The sequence below is a fragment of the Anguilla anguilla genome, chromosome 17 (genome assembly GCF_013347855.1).
Source record: "Anguilla anguilla isolate fAngAng1 chromosome 17, fAngAng1.pri, whole genome shotgun sequence".
In the NCBI taxonomy this organism is placed as follows: Eukaryota; Metazoa; Chordata; class Actinopteri; order Anguilliformes; family Anguillidae; genus Anguilla; species Anguilla anguilla.
This window is the reverse complement of record NC_049217.1, coordinates 31,928,587-31,945,641: the sequence shown is the minus strand read 5'-3', so window position 1 is coordinate 31,945,641 and position 17,055 is coordinate 31,928,587. Positions and strand designations below refer to the sequence as shown.

General features: G+C 42.5%; 2 protein-coding genes across 2 annotated transcripts; both read left to right on the top strand.

The window, feature by feature from the left end:
• The first annotated feature begins 475 nt into the window (after positions 1-475).
• On the top strand, positions 476-3,070 carry LOC118216128 (homeobox protein Hox-B2a-like). The gene is made up of 2 exons (XM_035397160.1): positions 476-1,029; positions 1,866-3,070. The coding sequence occupies exons 1-2, from the start codon at positions 618-620 to the stop codon at positions 2,585-2,587; spliced, it is 1,134 nt and encodes a 377-aa protein (XP_035253051.1). The 5' UTR covers positions 476-617; the 3' UTR covers positions 2,588-3,070.
• Positions 3,071-11,639: 8,569 nt separating this feature from the next.
• LOC118216129 (homeobox protein Hox-B1-like) lies at positions 11,640-16,843 on the top strand. The gene is made up of 2 exons (XM_035397161.1): positions 11,640-14,517; positions 15,409-16,843. Exons 1-2 carry the CDS (start codon positions 13,761-13,763, stop codon positions 15,729-15,731), a joined length of 1,080 nt encoding a protein of 359 aa, XP_035253052.1. The 5' UTR covers positions 11,640-13,760; the 3' UTR covers positions 15,732-16,843.
• Positions 16,844-17,055: the final 212 nt, after the last annotated feature.

Here is a 17,055-nt window from a genome sequence, read left to right as displayed (position 1 = left end):
TGGGGGGAAAACTGATATTAGATGCTGCAGAACGCAAATTGCAGCTTCTTGCCCCAGTAACTACCTGTCGTTGGGGAAGAAAGTTCCTTTTTACCTCGTACATCTACAGGCCATGTCCGAACCTATAAGATTAACGGCACGTACTGATGAAGAACCAGTCCCGCGTCTGTTCTTCACAATCACAAATATAGGTGGTACATTGTGCCACTGCCAGGACATCTTTTGTTTGGACTAAAGGCCACACACAGCTTCCCACGCGCTATGGCGCTTTCAGAACCCACCGCAACAAAAAAAGCATTTTAAACTACAATCTCAGCCTTTTTAACCGAAACAAAATCCATATCCCATGCTTTTATATCAATTTTAGAAAATATTGTTTCTTTTTTACACCAGGCCTTGGTTCACTATTGGATGTTTTTGATCATGTGACCAAGAATTGGATGCAATTTCTCCCAGTGTTCAGTTTAGTATCCAGGTCCCCATACGCCAGTAATATCATCAATATATACAATTATTAAAGCTCGCAAATATATAATTACGGGACACACACAATCACTCTTTTTTCAATTTATTTCACCTTTAACACGCGCCGTCTTGCTTTCTGATCAGGAGAAGATATGAATTTTGAATTTGAGAGGGAGACTGGATTCATAAACAGTCAGCCTTCTCTTGCAGAGTGCCTGACGTCTTTTCCCACTGTCCTGGAGTCATTTCAAACTTCATCAATCAAGGACTCGACATTAATTCCTCCTCCTTTTGAGCACACCATTCCCAGCCTCGATCCCCGCGCGAACGGCCAGGCGCGACCGAGGAGCCAAAAAAGATCCGCAAATGGCCTCCTGCTCCGAACAACGCAGCAGCAGGGCCCGGCGGCACCGGAGAGCGGCGGCCCGCTGGCACCGGAGTTCCCGTGGATGAAGGAGAAGAAATCCGCGAAAAAGTGCCAGAAGACCGGCTATGCTACAGCCTCCTCCTCCCCCTCTCCCGCATCCTCCGGCTTCGGCGCTTCGGGACTGGAGTCTCCGACAGGTCAGTACACAAAGTCAACAGTCAGTTGGATCATTTATTTTTATTTATTATGTAGCCTATATAATGCAGTGGGACGGCGGACCGTTGGGGTCCATGCTAATCTGCAGAGACGGCAATACTGCACTCATGTTTTGCAGCATCTTGTTACACACACAGATTCTTATTGCGTCTGAATGTTACCATAAGCATGCGTGTGTATTACTTGACACATTTTTTAGGATTTTTCATTTATTTATTTATTTGCTTGTGAACAATGTGCTACAGGAAAATCGTCATGCGCCGCGGCATTTTGCAGTGGAGACATTTTGATAAATCAAAATTGGCTTCTCCTTCGGCTAACTTTCATCATTCTGTTGCATTTATAAAACGTGCTCAACAGCGCGGAGTACAGTAAGAACCTGCACGCAGATTCATGGGAATAAACTGCATTTATTATAAAGTCAGAAAATTCTATTTTAGAATTTCGTTGCAGTTCTATTTTATGTTGCATTCAGGGTCAGTTGTGTTTATGAACATCACTTTGGTTTTGGGTGGCCATGTTGAATGTTTGCACATTATAAATATCACCATGGAACTAAAATTATTGGGCGTGAAACACTTATGAAGAATGTAGCTTCTGCTGTGCATAGTGTCTAATGTGGAAAGCTATTGACATAAGAGAAACCTGTACATTTTGTATAGGTTTGTAGCCTGCACATATAAGGTAATGTAGCTAATAGGTTACTGTGATGGCACGGTGAGACTGCATCTTTTTTCACACACATTAATCTACAAACAGCTCAACACAAAGTCTCCCGTTTTTAACTCATGTGTGTCCCACTGTGTGATGCTTCCAGAGACACAGAGCGGACCGGACAACGGAGGCGGATCCCGGCGGCTCAGGACGGCTTACACTAACACACAGCTTCTGGAGCTGGAGAAGGAGTTCCACTTTAACAAATATCTCTGCCGACCGCGTCGCGTGGAAATAGCAGCCCTGCTGGATCTAACGGAGAGGCAAGTCAAAGTCTGGTTCCAGAACCGGAGGATGAAGCACAAACGGCAAACGACGTATCACAAGGAAGGCAACGACAGTGACACGGGCGGCTTCGAGCCCATGGAAGGGGCAGACGCTGCCTCCCCGTACTCCAATCAGCCCTTCGAGGCATCTGGTTCCGCGGTCTCGGAGAGTGAGTCGTGTAATTCGGCCTCCTACCCCAACAGCAATGACAATAACCAGCACGCTCCCGAGGAGAGCCTGTCGACCCGCCCGGAGTCTGCACCCACCCCCGACAAAAATGTAGGGTTCCCTCAGTACCCAACGCCCACCGCCGATAACCCGGCAACAATGGGCAATTGCTGCGCATCTGGCCCGGATAATACGTTTCCAGAGCCACGGGACGCCGCTTCGCTCACCGATTTGAATTTATTTACAACCGATTCATGTCTACAGATTTCTGACGCTTTATCGCCTAGTCTGCAGAGCTCACTAGACAGCCCTGTAGATTTTTCTGAAGAAGACTTTGACTTGTTCACGAGCACCCTCTGTACTATAGACTTACAGCATTTACAGTTTTAACCAAAAGAAAACGGAAAAGGAAAAAACAATAAAGAAGACGTTAACTGTACTCGATTTCACAGCTCGTGGCATTTTGACTTTCGAAACATTTTCTTTACTTCTCAAAAACCATGTTAAAAGGTAAACTAGTTCAAAATTTGTGATGGGAGCAACTATAACCGTTTTTGTTCCGTTTAGATCGAGACGTCCCCCGTCCAAATTTCAGGTATTTATTCGCGTTTTATTTTGTGGTTGTACTTTTCAGTAATTTATTACAGAAGAAAAAATGTGGAAAAAGTGCAGCTCAATCTTGAATTCTCAGGAAATTTACATGATGTATTGGATAGCTGGACTGCTTTTAGAAGTTCTCTCGAGACGGGCGTATAGTCCCGCATTGTGAATTGTAGATTTAGTTTATTTATTGAAATTCTTTAATAGCAAATTGCAGATAATTTATTGTACATTATTTTCATAGTTGAAATAAAAAAAACACTTATTCTGGTGGACGAAGTGTCTTTTAATCATTTCAAAAAAATATTATAATGTTATTTCATTTAATCATTAGTTAATACGAATTTAATTCAACGTGAATAATTTTAAAAGCAACTGCCAATTGCAGTGTAAGAGGAGTGGGGGTGTTTAAACTTAGTAGCAAATACAAGTTATTCTGAGAAACATTTTAGACACTGCAATATTAGCTTTGTCATGCCATAAATTCTAGATTGAGAGAACCATTATTATTATTAGTAGTAGTAGTAGTAGAAGTCGTAGTAATAGGTAATCCATTTAACAGAAACTACTGCGTACATAAGTAAATAACGAGAAAAAGGAGCTAATAAATAAATATTTAATAAACATATTCATATCCCATTACAGGCTGATTAACGTTAAACTGGAAACAGTCTTTCTCCTTCGGTAAACCCCTGGAATAAGTTGTTAGACAATTCAGTTTTATGTCGAATCGCACGTGCCATGACAAAATGGATTCTCAGACCCCCAGGTTTCAAAGTAGGAGCCATATATCAAGCGCGCGCGGGAATGAAGCGGGGAGCCGGCCAATGCATCAATCTAGAAATAAAATATAAATCACACTGTACGTATTCTAAGTCACCGTGCCGACCTCGCATGATAGATATTTGGCAGGCGTTCATGTCGCGTTTAAACTGAAGCAAATGTGAAAAGCGGCCTGGCTGGCTGCGGCCCTGGTTGCAGTCTGTGAGATGTAAAATGGCGCTGAGACCACAATGGACTGTATGAAAAATAAAGGGGGCAGCCATTATAGGACGCGCGGGCCAGGATGTAGCAGCGATGCAGCAGCGATGCAGTGCAGCCGAGGCGCGTACAACAACGGATCACACAGTCTCTTCGGCCCTAAACAGTGATAAATGTCGTTAAAAAAGAAAAAAAAAAAGAAAGAAAAAAAGGTGAATCTGAAATAGGCCATGGCAACACAAAAGGAGCATCTTTTAAAAAATATTGTAATTCATTTTCATTTCCAGCTCAAAGGAGCAGTATTTTTAATGATAATTACTTTAGTGTTTCAAGTGCCTAAGTACTACTACCTATAATTTTGTATGTTCTGATCGTTACATATTTAAATCTCCTATACATAGGCTCAATATTTACATGTAATATTTTACTGTAGTACTGTGTGTCTGTATATGAATATACACACACACACAGAGGGAGAGAACGAGAGAGGGAGGGAGACAAAGAAAGACTCTTCGGTATTGATATTGAGACAGTGATAATTATTGCTATTTTGGCTCTGTACTGCAGAAAATTGGATTTGAAATGAAACAATGAATATGAGGTTAGAGAGCAGATTGTCAGCTTTGATTTAAGGGTATTTACTTCCATATCCAGTGATCCCTGTAGGAACACAGTCACCCCCCCCCCCATATCCAGGGATCCCTGTAGGAACACAGTCACCCCCCCCCCCCCATATCCAGAGATCCCTGTAGGAACACAGTCACCCCCCCCCCATATCCAGAGATCCCTGTAGGAACACAGTCACCCCCCCCCCCCCATATCCAGTGATCCCTGTAGGAACACAGTCACCCCCCCCCCCCCATATCCAGTGATCTCTGTAGGAACACAGTCATCCCCCCCCCACCCCCCCTTCCAGGGGAGCAAATATTTTTGGACAAATGAATATAATCTGAAATAAAGTTGTGATATTTAGTACTTGGTGGCAGATCCTTTGCACTTGGCTTTGTCCCAGAGGCTGGGGATCTTTCAGGTGAGCTGCTGCCAGGCCAGCTCTGCAGCCCTCTGTCTCGTCTTCAGCAGAAGGCGTGCACAGTTGGATTCAGGTCATGTGACTGATTTGGCCAGTGAAGAACATTCCACTTTTAGGCTCTGAAAAACCCCTTGGCTGCATTAGCGGTGTGTTTGGGGTCATGTGTCTGGATCTGAGCAGAAGTCTCTGCACACTTTAGAAGCCATCCCGCTGTGGCCGTCAGCAGTCACAACACCAATAGAGACATGTGAGCCAGTTCAGTGGCAGCTATACATGCCTAAGCCATAACACTGCCTCCACCATGTGTAACAGATGAGCAGTTCCCTTCTGTCTCCAAACATTTCTCTACCCATCACTCTGGTACAGGCTGATGGTCCTCTCATCTATCCTCAAGACTTTGGAGTCAGAACTCAAGAGTTTCTTTAAATGTATTTTTAGCAATCTCTAACCTGGCCATTCTGTTCTTGAGGCTCACTGGTGGTTTGCATCTTGCAGTATATTTTTAGCCTTTGACAAATTTATGTCTACATCCTGGATAGTTTTCTTAATCTGACAGTTGAAGAGGGGTTTTCTTCACAACTGAGAGTATTCGGTCATCCACTACAGTGGTCTGCCAGGTCATTAGCTATTGCTGAGCTCACCATTGTGTTCTTGCTTCTTAACAGAGAAGCGAACAGTTGGACTCTAGCACACTCAATGCTTTGGTCATGCCCCCGATCAATTTATTCGGATTTTTCCATCCCATGATAACCTGTTGTATTGTCATTTGTACTTTTTTGGTCCTCATGTTGAGACAACGGAAACAGACTCCAAATGCAAATTTCACACCTAGAATCAACGGTATGTGTAAAAGGACTGTATAGGGTACACCCAATATGGACAGAAATACCCACAGATTAAAGCTGGCTGTCAGCACTTTAAACTCATAATCATGGTTTCATTCCAAATCCAGTGTGCTAGAGTACAGACCAAAACAACAAAAATGGCGTCACAGTCCAAATACTTAAAGACTGCACTGTGTGTGTGTGCGTGCGTGTGTGCGTGTGAGTGTGCGCGTGTGAGCGTGCGCGTGTGTGTGTGTGCGCGTGATCAGCACCGACTGGTGCACACAGAAAGAATCTGCAAATTGCATCTGTAGGGAAAGGACTGCCATATTTGAACCATGTCACATGACTAAATCAATGAGCCTGACACCCCAGATTTGTGTGTGGGGAAGACCACATGTGGATGAGCACCATATAATGCTGTGGTGAAAACAGATTTGAACTTATTGCTGAACGGTTTACTGGCTGATTTAAAAATGGGTTCAACTGCCTTGAATTCTTATCTTCCACAAACTCTGTGAGGTTGAACTTAACACCAAACTACCCATTATCTCCAATTCAGGAACCCAGGCAAACATGACCCTTGAACACCACAGATTCAGCAAACACAGAATCTGGAATTAATATGAGACAATATAATATACAATAGATAATCTTAGCACTGGTTTGGGCATGTTCTTTATCCTCCTGCATGTTTGGCGTGTTTGGTTCAACTGTGTTTGATCAGCTGCTTCCTACTTCCACCACTTCAGTAGAAATGTGTTTGTCCATCTTGGAGTAAATATCTATGCACATTTATTAGGTGTAAAGAAAAAATGTTTTACAAAATGCCTCAAATGAAGGGAGGACATCTGAACTGGGGCAAGTTTACACTTAAAGTTCTTGATCGCTCACAGCCTTGCTTTGCAGTATGGTGTAATACTGTCTGACTGGATGTGCAAGTGCTGCAGTCACTCAGCTGACTCAGTCTAAAAAGCCGCTTTTCCACTGCATGGTACCGGCTCAACTCGACTCTACTCGACTTTTTTGGTTTTCCATCCGGCAAAAGTTGTGGATAGTACCTGGTACTTTTTTCAGCATCACCTCCGTCGAGGTTCCAAGCGAGCTGACGTGAAAACACAGCAGACCACTGATTGGTCAGAGCAACGCGTTTCATGTGGCATCGCTATGACGACCAGCTACATTGACGGGGGTACTATCTGCAGTGGAAAACGAAGCACCTGGTTCCAAAAGCGCGTCGAGTAGAGTCGAGCCGGTTCCATGCGGTGGAAAAGCGGCTAAAACCACTTTTCTGCCCAGAGAGGCTCCTTTACATTGAAGGCCTCCTGGTGTTGAGTCCTTCAGATGAACTGAAGCCAGGGTTAGGGTTAGGGTTAGGGCCAGGGGCGTCCAGTCTCCCCCGAAAAGGGCCGGTGAGGGAGGGTTCTGCTTTAGTCCAGCGCTGCCTCACTGTATAAAACCAATTAACTAATCGTGGTCTTCAATCAAGATATCGACCAGCAGAACCAGCTGCCTTAGTGCTGGGCTGAAAAACTGGCACCCAGACCGGTGCTTTCTGGAAAAGTTTGGACACCGCTGATCTAAGCACAGGAAAAGGACGGGTAATTTGGCTCGCGTTACGGGACTTGCAGTTTCAGGTGTGAACAGATTCAAAGGGGACTCAAGGTAAAGAGGAGGTGTTTAGGTCAAATCTATAAACAGTTAGCTCCCTATGATTTCAGGACGTTTACATTTTAAACCTCAAAATTTCATAGGCAAAGTTAACAGTATGAGAATTTAGTTTTAAAAAAGCTAAAAGTGCTTTGTCATCTCAAATATCAGCACACCCTTGACTGTTGTATTAAAGCATATATTTTTCCAATTTTACATGCATTGCAATAGAGAACAGCTCTGACCTTTGATGTATGAGGGAATTTACAAAATGCAAATTAACCCAGCAAAGCCTAACCAGAGTGATGCTACCGTACAGAACAGAGGCCAGGCAGGCATACCAGCAGGATGGATTCACTACGTACTTAAAAGGAAGTGTTTAGTACAATATTTGCTAAATGGCTATTTGTGTGGGGCATTATATCAGAATGCCCCGTACTAGCACTGTGAAACAGTGAAACTGCTCACTATAATGAACACGACACGTCGTTATTTTAGTGAGTTCATGCCCACCTGGCTTCGATAGTTTGCTAGATTTGTATTTCAGTTATTTTCTTGACCGGCAGATTTTAAGCAGATTTTAACCTTAGTGTACGAGAAATAGTGGTGTTCTCAGCTTCGTAAGTTTCTTCTGAAATTAGTAAGGTGGGAGGGCAAGTAAACGAGCCCTTATCCTAGACATCAATCAAATTTAATTTAATTCACCCGTACATGTTAAAACTCCTCCCGGATTCCATCAAATGGGAAACCAGTAAATGAAAATGTTGCTGATATTTGATACAAACACACACACACGCACACATGCACACAAACACACACACACAAGCATGTGCATACGCACACATGCACACATACCTGCACATGCACAGCCAAGCTCAAGTGAGGAACCAGACAGACATGGGCAAGCGTGTGCAAATGAATACACCTGCTGCTGTTCCAACCAATAAAGTTAAATCAGTTTGAACTAAAATGGCCGACAGAACGCAGCATTACACTACAGGGCGCTACGCTAGCATTCCCCAGGAGCCCCCTAAGGCATCACAATTAGCAGATGTGCTCCTAAATAATTTTTCCAGTTAGCTTGTGTCGGATTTTCAGGAGCAAGTGCTCCAAAACTGAGAAGACTGTAGAGTCCTCTGTATTACCCTCACTCTGCACTGTCTGAGTTAAAAATGACAAAAGCCAACAGGTCGTCCTGTAAAATATGCTGCAGTGAAATGGAAATATTTGCCCTGGCTGTAATTTGTGGATGAATCTTTACCCAGATGATTGCTGGTCAGCTAGCAAGGTGATTTAAAGCTTGGTGTTTTCTTGCCTCTCTCAGTGAATTACTCTTCATCACCTCGTATTATTACTGAACGGAAACTTTGCATCGCATTTGAATGTCATGTGTTCAGCATCTGTTCCAGTATTTAGCCAAATGTCTTCCCACTGATCTGCGTTGGGTCTTGGTTTGTTAGTGTGATGGGTGAGCTTAAAGAAAACAGAAAATCAATGCGTCAAACTGGTGCGTGTTCCTTCCTATCAGACTTTACGTTTCCTGCATCGAGACTGGCCACCTGTACCCCGCTCACCTGTACCTCACTCACGCAGCTATCATACTGCGCTCCTCTGGGCTGATAAGCCTGCTCTTCCACGGCCTCTGACCTCACCCAACACTGCGCATCGCACCCAACACTGCAGACCGCACCCAACGCTGCAGATCACACCCAACACTGCGGACTGAACCCAACACTGCAGACCGCACCCAACACTGCAGACCATACTGATATTTGAACTCAATGGGGGGGAGGTTCAGTACCATGTTCAGCCAGATACCATAACCAAATTTTGGTATTCTAATAAATTAACTACTTTACATAAGATACATATCATTTTTAACTCCAGCCCTACTATACCACATTATACATAATCTACTGTGTGATGCCAAAAAAAATCATACCACTAGATACCAAGAAGCAAACTAATGCATTTATTATTTATATATTTAAGCTCACTCACATTAATACAACTAAATGCGCACTAGAGCATACTTCACATGCTCTGATGCACATGCAGCTATTTTAATATCAGTCACCTTAAAATAATAAATAATATCAACTGACAAATTAACAACACAAATCTATTAGTTTGCATCTTTTAGGAAACAAGGATTCTGGCACAAAATGTTAACCACAACCCACAAAGCATTATTTGCTTTGTGGTTTGACTATGAACCCTTTGAAGAGTAGGTTTTTTGGAAGGTTTTCTTTTTCAAAATTGTAGGTCAGTGTTCTAGAACTCCGCTGCTTTCAATCACCAGTAGTGATTGTGACATCAGCATTAGAATGTTCTGTTAAGAGCGTTCTAATCGAATCATGTGTGGGATCACACGACTGTTAAATTCAGTGAAACAGTGCAGTGAAAGAAGGTCTGCATGCAGGCTGGGGGGCAGCCAAGAGAAAAGCCCAGGGTGCTGAGCTTAAAAACAGGGTGCTGAGCTGAGACACAGGGCGGGGCCCCACTGTAGTACAGAGGGAACGATCAAAGCCGAAGTGCTTCTTTAAAACCCAGCTGTGCACAGGCACCATATTTGAGATTGTAAATCAGCCCGAGTGTGAGAGCCCTCACGCAGTGCTTCACATTTTAATAGCGGACGAGTGGATTTGTGCTGCTGCCCAAAGGCCACATGATAAACTGTGCCAATAGGTTTCCCAACACAGAACAGAAGAGCCACATAACCGGCTTCTATGCGCAACGTGAAGGAAGGAGAATATTTGCTTCAAACACTTTGGGGAGCAAACGATGACAGGTGATAAGTCGCTTTTTTCCTATAGTCGAGTACAGCAGTACGTTCGGCTTCCTATTACTTATTTTTGTGTGTGCAATTTGTGGGTTAACAGCAAACTATACAGGACAAAACCCAAGCGCCGTACCATAGAAAACAATGTTAACGGATTCATGATGTGGACATTCTGGGCCCATATCAATAACTGGTATGTACCCATTCCTGGATTCTGGCCTGTTTTACATTACTGCTCAAACACAGACTGCAAGTTTCCACATTAATGGAATCAGTAGAAACATTTTAATTCCAAACCCTTTTACACAAAAAATCCAGTTCTTAGTCACAGCATGCACTTCCAGGGGTGGTTTAAATAATAAGGCAGTGTTGTGCTGCATGTAATTCATGGCTGAGTCTACATGCTCTTTCACAAGTATTTGTTTTCTTCCAAACCACTTTCCAAAAAAGTGGAATTGCCAATTCTCCTTCAGTGGAGTCCAAGCTGCGTATTTAGAGAGGGAAGCGCTCATTTTCATGACTGTCCTGGACATATACGCTGAGCTTTAGCCCATTAACGCTTTTGTAACAGGTGTTGGGAGGGTGAGGTTCTCTGCATTGCATTGTGGGAGGAGCTAGTCAGCTCTTGGCAGAAGAGGTGTTTGAAGCTGCTCTCCACAGCTTGACTGGCTCAACTCAGTGAACGGCAGCCTGTGTTCGGTTTTTACAAAGGCTTATTTTTCCATCACTGTTTGAGTACACACATTCTCACTGTGTGCTCATATTTCTGCTAAGCATTTACGTTAGACTTCCTTTACCTAAGTGAATAACTTTATCCAGAGTATTACGAAACTCAATTAAAACTAGCAAAACCAGTTTTCAGTCTTTGATAACAAAATGTCTTCAATTTGCTTAGCAAAACACATGTGGCTTTTTAAAATTAAGATGCATTCTTACTTCATAGAATGCAAAAGCACAATAAGCACTTGTATAATAAAAACTACAGGGAATTTGTTTTCACACAGTCATGGCAAAAAAGGATTCATTGATAACACATCAACAACATTGGTCAGAATTCAAAATGTGGTGTTCATTACAGCTCCCGCAACATTTTAAAAATGTATCCAACGAACAGAGCTTCACGATTTTAAATAAGCTATTTAGCCTGTGTCACCGGGGTCTTCAATCTCGCCCTCTAGCGACGAGCGCTCTTTCCGGCCTCCCAAGGTCTGAAAAAAAATCTGGATGAACTACACCTACTTTCCAGGAGGGGCCGCTATACCGCATAGTCTTACTTCATATTTTACCGCAGTAGCTAACGTAATTTTTTTGATCACCGTTTAAAAACGCGGCATATACAATAATAAATAACAATGGCACACACAAATTGAGGAGATTTGATGTAGTCATACCTCGTTATTGTTTTAAATGTAACTAGAAATTAAGCATTTGAACATAAACTTTTCGTTACATAGCCAATAGGCAAAAAATGCCTATAATGTAGCCAATAGCCTAAAAGTAACAAAAATCTTGACGCGACAATATTCAACACGTACGCATAGCTTTATCTCTATATTTCCGTACGATACCCTTGATCGTCAGTGCAGCCTAGAAATTCAACTTTTAAACTTATCTGTCAAAATTAAGTTTGCAATAGATCTATCAATACAAGCAGATATATTCAGTATGCTAGGCCCACTATAGGCTGTCGTGTTCTGTACACGCCATTGAGCAATCACAAAGGTCCCGTGGCGTTTTGAGATAGTTAGCCTATACCACTCACAAATGTATTTAGTATCCAAACCAACAAGGAAGTAGAATGAATTTCCCGATGTGACTATAGATAAGACTGTTACTGATTACCGATTACTTTTTATGACTTAATCAATTCACAGAGTAAAAGTAAAAGTTAAACAACAAATATTCCCATATTCCATAAAAACATTACCTCTTTTTTTGTTATAATAAAACTGCCAGTAAAGTTTACATACAAATCAACCAAGTGGACGCAGAAGCAAGAGCATTTTTATCTGAATTTAGCGTTTAAAAAAGCCGACTGAACATTCATACAATTTTTCTGAGACTGCTTAAGTAAAATTTTGGGGACAACATAACACTGCCCTTAAAATCCAAAATGTATAGGCTATGTCATGGTCTGCTCATATGCGTAGTCCATTTCGGTCTTATAGCAAACGTGTAAAATGGCTAAAGAGGTAATAGGTAAAGAGGCGAAAACCTCCCACCCATTTCATGACACCAACATTACCAAGTTGCGCTCTTGTTGCACAACTACGAATTGACGAACATCGTGTACATTAACCAAAGGTTGCCAACCAGATTAGCGGTACTACACCTGTTTTTGTCTCGTATTTATACCCAAGACTAGACAAGAACTTATAAAGGACGGTTAGATCCAGATTCTCTGATGATTCCGCTCCTGGCTGATTATTTTAATATAAAGCACGTGGACTGAATGTTTGCACGCCAGCACATGATCAATACGATACACCAGATAACTTTTTTTTTTACAGGCTTTGGACAGAAAAAATAATTTATATTACAAATATGTTGCTCGGTCTCAGTCCGAACCTTTGGCCATTCTGCTATTCCCATGGATGCGAGCCGGCAGTAAACATGCTGACAAGTAACAAATTACTGTGGGCGTCATATTGTTGGCCTCTCTTGTCTCTCATGCGCCTACAAGTAAATAAATACGAGATTCGCCTGTCCCTCCTTTTGAATGCCATGTTTTCATGAACAGACACGCGTTTTGCATTGTTACGAAGTTTAATAATGAGCTATTTCACAACAATTTAGTGGATTATATGAAGAATTATTAACAGCACAGTTAAAATCAAAATACACAAAACAAAAACAGGGTAATGCGTGTGCATATTTAAGTGCAGACAAAGCGGTTATCGCTTTTATATAGCAAATTCATTAATTCCTTGATATACCTGCCAGGTAATATAGTCAATCTTAGAAAATCAATAGTGATGGAATTTGTAAATTAAGATGTGAAACATAGAAATTATCTTAAATAAAAAATAGAATACTGTTTTAAGTCTCCGGGCAGTCTCTGGCCATTTTGGGACCACAAGATGGCGAGCTGTCTAACTAACCTGATTTATGTAATAGATCAGCTTATTGATTCAATTAGTGGAGCCCAATCCTGACTTGTCACAGGTCTGGAAACTGGTCGCGTCACATGCAGCCCGGATGCTAAACTGATTTTGAACGAAAGCAGATATCGGACTGTGCAGAAAGAACCGTTTCGTCAGTAATAAAATATTACATTTAAACAAGATTTTTTAAACTGAGTAGATTTACAGTTCTACGAGTGAATGATGTTTCCCACCTTCAGATGGAGCTCCAAACCTCTCACAGCTGTGGCCTTTCGCTTCCTGGGCCTCAACATAAACAAGATTTTTTTACACTTTAAAGAAACGTTGGGAGCGAGCAAATGGAATGAGAAAGGAGGTGAAAAAACTATTGAATAATTCTTATTTTTTTCTTTATTTCATTCTGTCAAGGGAGCTTTTGAAAAAAACGTTTGACGTTTACGTGTTGTTATCAGATTGATGGGCTGGTTTGATTGAAGTGGCTTTGTCATGCAAATGTCAGCCGTTTGATGGATGGTCTCAGTTCACTGACAAACTTCTGGCGGCCCCTGGCAATTGGCGCCGTGGTGGTCACGTGTTTTGCCACTGAGGTGATATGTGTTGCGGGGATGCCCAAACGAATGCACGAAGAGAAGTTTTATTATGTTTTCACTGCATTGACATCCCACGCAGGACAGGAGGAATCCCCCCGAAACGCAGGCTGACCCTCCGTCATCATCAGCACATGGACAATTCTAGAATGAACTCTTTCCTGGAGTACACTATCTTTAACCGCGGGACTAATGCCTACTCACCCAAACCAGCTTATCATCATCTGGACCAAGGTATTACGGCTCCTTTCCCCGTTGCCAATGGCACAACTGACGCCTACAACAGTGATGGACGGTTTTTCGTGGCTGACAGTGCCCAGGCCGTCTCTGATCCACATCAGCACCAGAGCGCAAACTTCGCGCATCACCACTCACAGCCCAGCTTCTCGGGCATAGGGACCTCTTACGCCAACGCAGGGGCACCCGCGTATGGGCCACAGGGCTCCAACCTGGACTACGGGCACCATCAATATTTCGTGAGCCAAGAGCAGGACACGGTGTACTTCCAGTCATCCGGGATTAACGCTTCAAGCATCGGGTCCAACTTCGTTTACAGCGGGGCGCCGGGGGCGGTTCCTGCGGGCCCGTATCAGCAGCACGGCTGTGTGGGGCAGGAGCATCAGCAGGGGTATCTTCAGAACACCTACGCCGACTTGTCTCCTTCCCGAGACGGGCAAAAGGACTTGAACTGTCAGCCAGAACAAATATCATCGGGAAAGACCTTCGACTGGATGAAAGTAAAGAGGAACCCGCCGAAGACAGGTCAGTTAACCATACAGGCGTAGTCATCACAGCGCCTGAACTTGAAGCTTAAGAGGCGATTTACTCAGCTTTTTGTTTTTTTTAATTAACCGCAAAAACAGACAGCCGAGTATCACGACCCCATGTTTCACTAATAGTTCGGCAGTTCAGTTAGTGTCTGCGCGCGCGCGCGCGCGTGCGAGCGCGTGTGTGTGAAAATTAGCCAGAGAAATCACTGCTTTACGGACCTGCGCATCTGATCTGCCTGGCTCGAGCTGTCTGTTTTCTCATTCGTTCCCCATAATGCCTGCGTGGCTATTTTCACAGGGGAAAATGTTTTTTTTTTTCTGCGGTTCCAGGTCTTGAATGGGCCTGGTATCTGGTGTATGCCCAGTCTTGCCTTCCTCGTACACCTCACACCACACAAACGCAGTATGAAAGCGACATATTTATACTTCATATACTTAGAATATTTTAAGATCACTTCAAATACCTACTTAACGATATACTTATAATATAAAGAGACACTGTTGGAAAGAGGAAACGTCCACGTGCTATGGCAAGAACCCATAGCTAGTATGAATACTACTCATTCTTTTCATTTAAAAAATGACCACATCATTATAAACGGTTGAATTAACGCGCATAACGTCCTAACTCCCTTTCAGCGCCTGCGCAGCACAAATTAGCACGTTCAGCAATCACCAAAAATAATGAGGCAACGTGTTTGCATTAGAAGTGACACATTTGTAAATGAAATTTCAAATCATTTCATAGAAGCAAAGCCCAAATCAGTATACTTAGCTCAACATTTGCATTAGATTTTCAACATACTAGGGGAATAAATTAATCCATGTTTGCTTTTCAGAAATATATTTATTGTCCGGTTTTTTCTCCTTTTCTGTCTCACAGCTAAAGTTGTGGATTATGGAATTGGTCAACAGAACACAATTCGGACCAACTTCACCACCAAGCAGCTGACCGAGCTCGAGAAGGAGTTTCACTTCAACAAGTACCTCACCAGGGCCCGGCGCGTGGAAATCGCCGCTACCTTGGAGCTAAACGAAACCCAGGTGAAAATCTGGTTCCAGAATCGCAGGATGAAACAGAAAAAACGCGAGAAAGAAGGCCTTGCACCGTCTGTCAACCGGGCTTCGCCCAAGGATCTGGGAGACAACTCGGACCATTCTACCTCTCCGTCTCCGGGAGGGTCCCCCAGCTCGGAAACCTCATGAAACAGACTCATCTGACATTTCACCCGTTAACGCCGTTATCGCAGTGAGAGGACTCCAACACTCCATTATACATGATGAAGTGGCTTTTCGTTGTCATTTCATAAATCAATGAAAATGTTTGTTTTTACTTTACTCAGATAATGGCTTTTTGAATTGTACTACTGAGATGAACGAGCACAGGTCCTTGGCCTACAGTGATTTGACGGTATGCGTAGTCACTCCTGGCGCGTGGACGGTCGCAGAGACGCGTCCAAAATACTGTTTTTCAGGACGGTACACAGCTCACGAACTTTGCTCTTCAAACCCAAGTGGGAGACGCACTTTTGCATGTTTACATAATTTAAGGGAGCACACGCGTTTTACCTGAACGATTTACAATTACATTACAGGGAGCCAACTGGCAAAGTTGTATTAGTTTTTAAATGTAGAGTTTATTTTCTTTTTGGAACGTTTTGATGTATTATTTCATTTGTATATATAAAGGGGAAGTCTAGATATCAATAACGCTAACGATAGTTTTTGTTGTTTGCACCTAAGGGTTACAGGGTATGTACATTCACCAAATAAATTTTTAAAATAGGCGAAGAGTCATCAATATTAATTTGGGGAAATTATATACGTACAAATCTGTCTGAAAAGCAGTGGTTATGTTATGAAATAGATGTTCGAATGAATGAATGAATGACATTCGCCATATGTATTTCGGGACTGGAATATGGCCTCCATAAGGAAATTTACTTTCGTGCTTTATTTCACATACCCGAATATGCAGACTTCGTGACAAAATTTATTTTTTTATATTCCTGGTTTCAACGCAGTTAAAAGATCAGTGACGACAAAGAATGTCTATATTTTCCGAGGGAAATTATCATGTTCAAATACGTAAATAAGTAAATAAAAACCAACAAATTAATAAATAAACCACAATGATGAACAAAATGATTTTGGGGTAAAGCAAAGTTTGCAATTTTCCGTTAGGCATTTTTAAGACGCCAGACAGTGAGCTGTGGTAAGTATGCAGAGGGGCTGAGTTTTATTAGTTGAAGTCTGCACTGTATTGAGTCCCCGTGAAACGTACGTTTCGTTTTTGCAACTACCTCAAATAAAACTGTCACGTGCTTTGAAACGTCTTGTCCATTTATTGCCGGCGCGTGTTATTCACATTATAATTCTTCTCAGGGGTTCTGTTTGAGCGCATATCTCCGTAATATCGACCGCTCCAAGAGCACGTTCATTTAAAAACACACACCTATATTGTCTGCCTATGCATGTCATAAACGACATACGAAACCAGTTAATTTGACTATGATATCGCAGAAGCTAC

Bases quoted from the DNA above. Each gene is read 5' to 3' on its own strand.
- LOC118216128 (XM_035397160.1), top strand. From the start codon at position 618: ATGAATTTTGAATTTGAGAGGGAGACTGGATTCATAAACAGTCAGCCT. The intron at 1,030-1,865 runs GTCAGTACACAA...TGATGCTTCCAG, and splicing joins GGGACTGGAGTCTCCGACAG to AGACACAGAGCGGACCGGAC.
- LOC118216129 (XM_035397161.1), top strand. From the start codon at position 13,761: ATGTGTTGCGGGGATGCCCAAACGAATGCACGAAGAGAAGTTTTATTA. The intron at 14,518-15,408 runs GTCAGTTAACCA...TCTGTCTCACAG, and splicing joins GAGGAACCCGCCGAAGACAG to CTAAAGTTGTGGATTATGGA.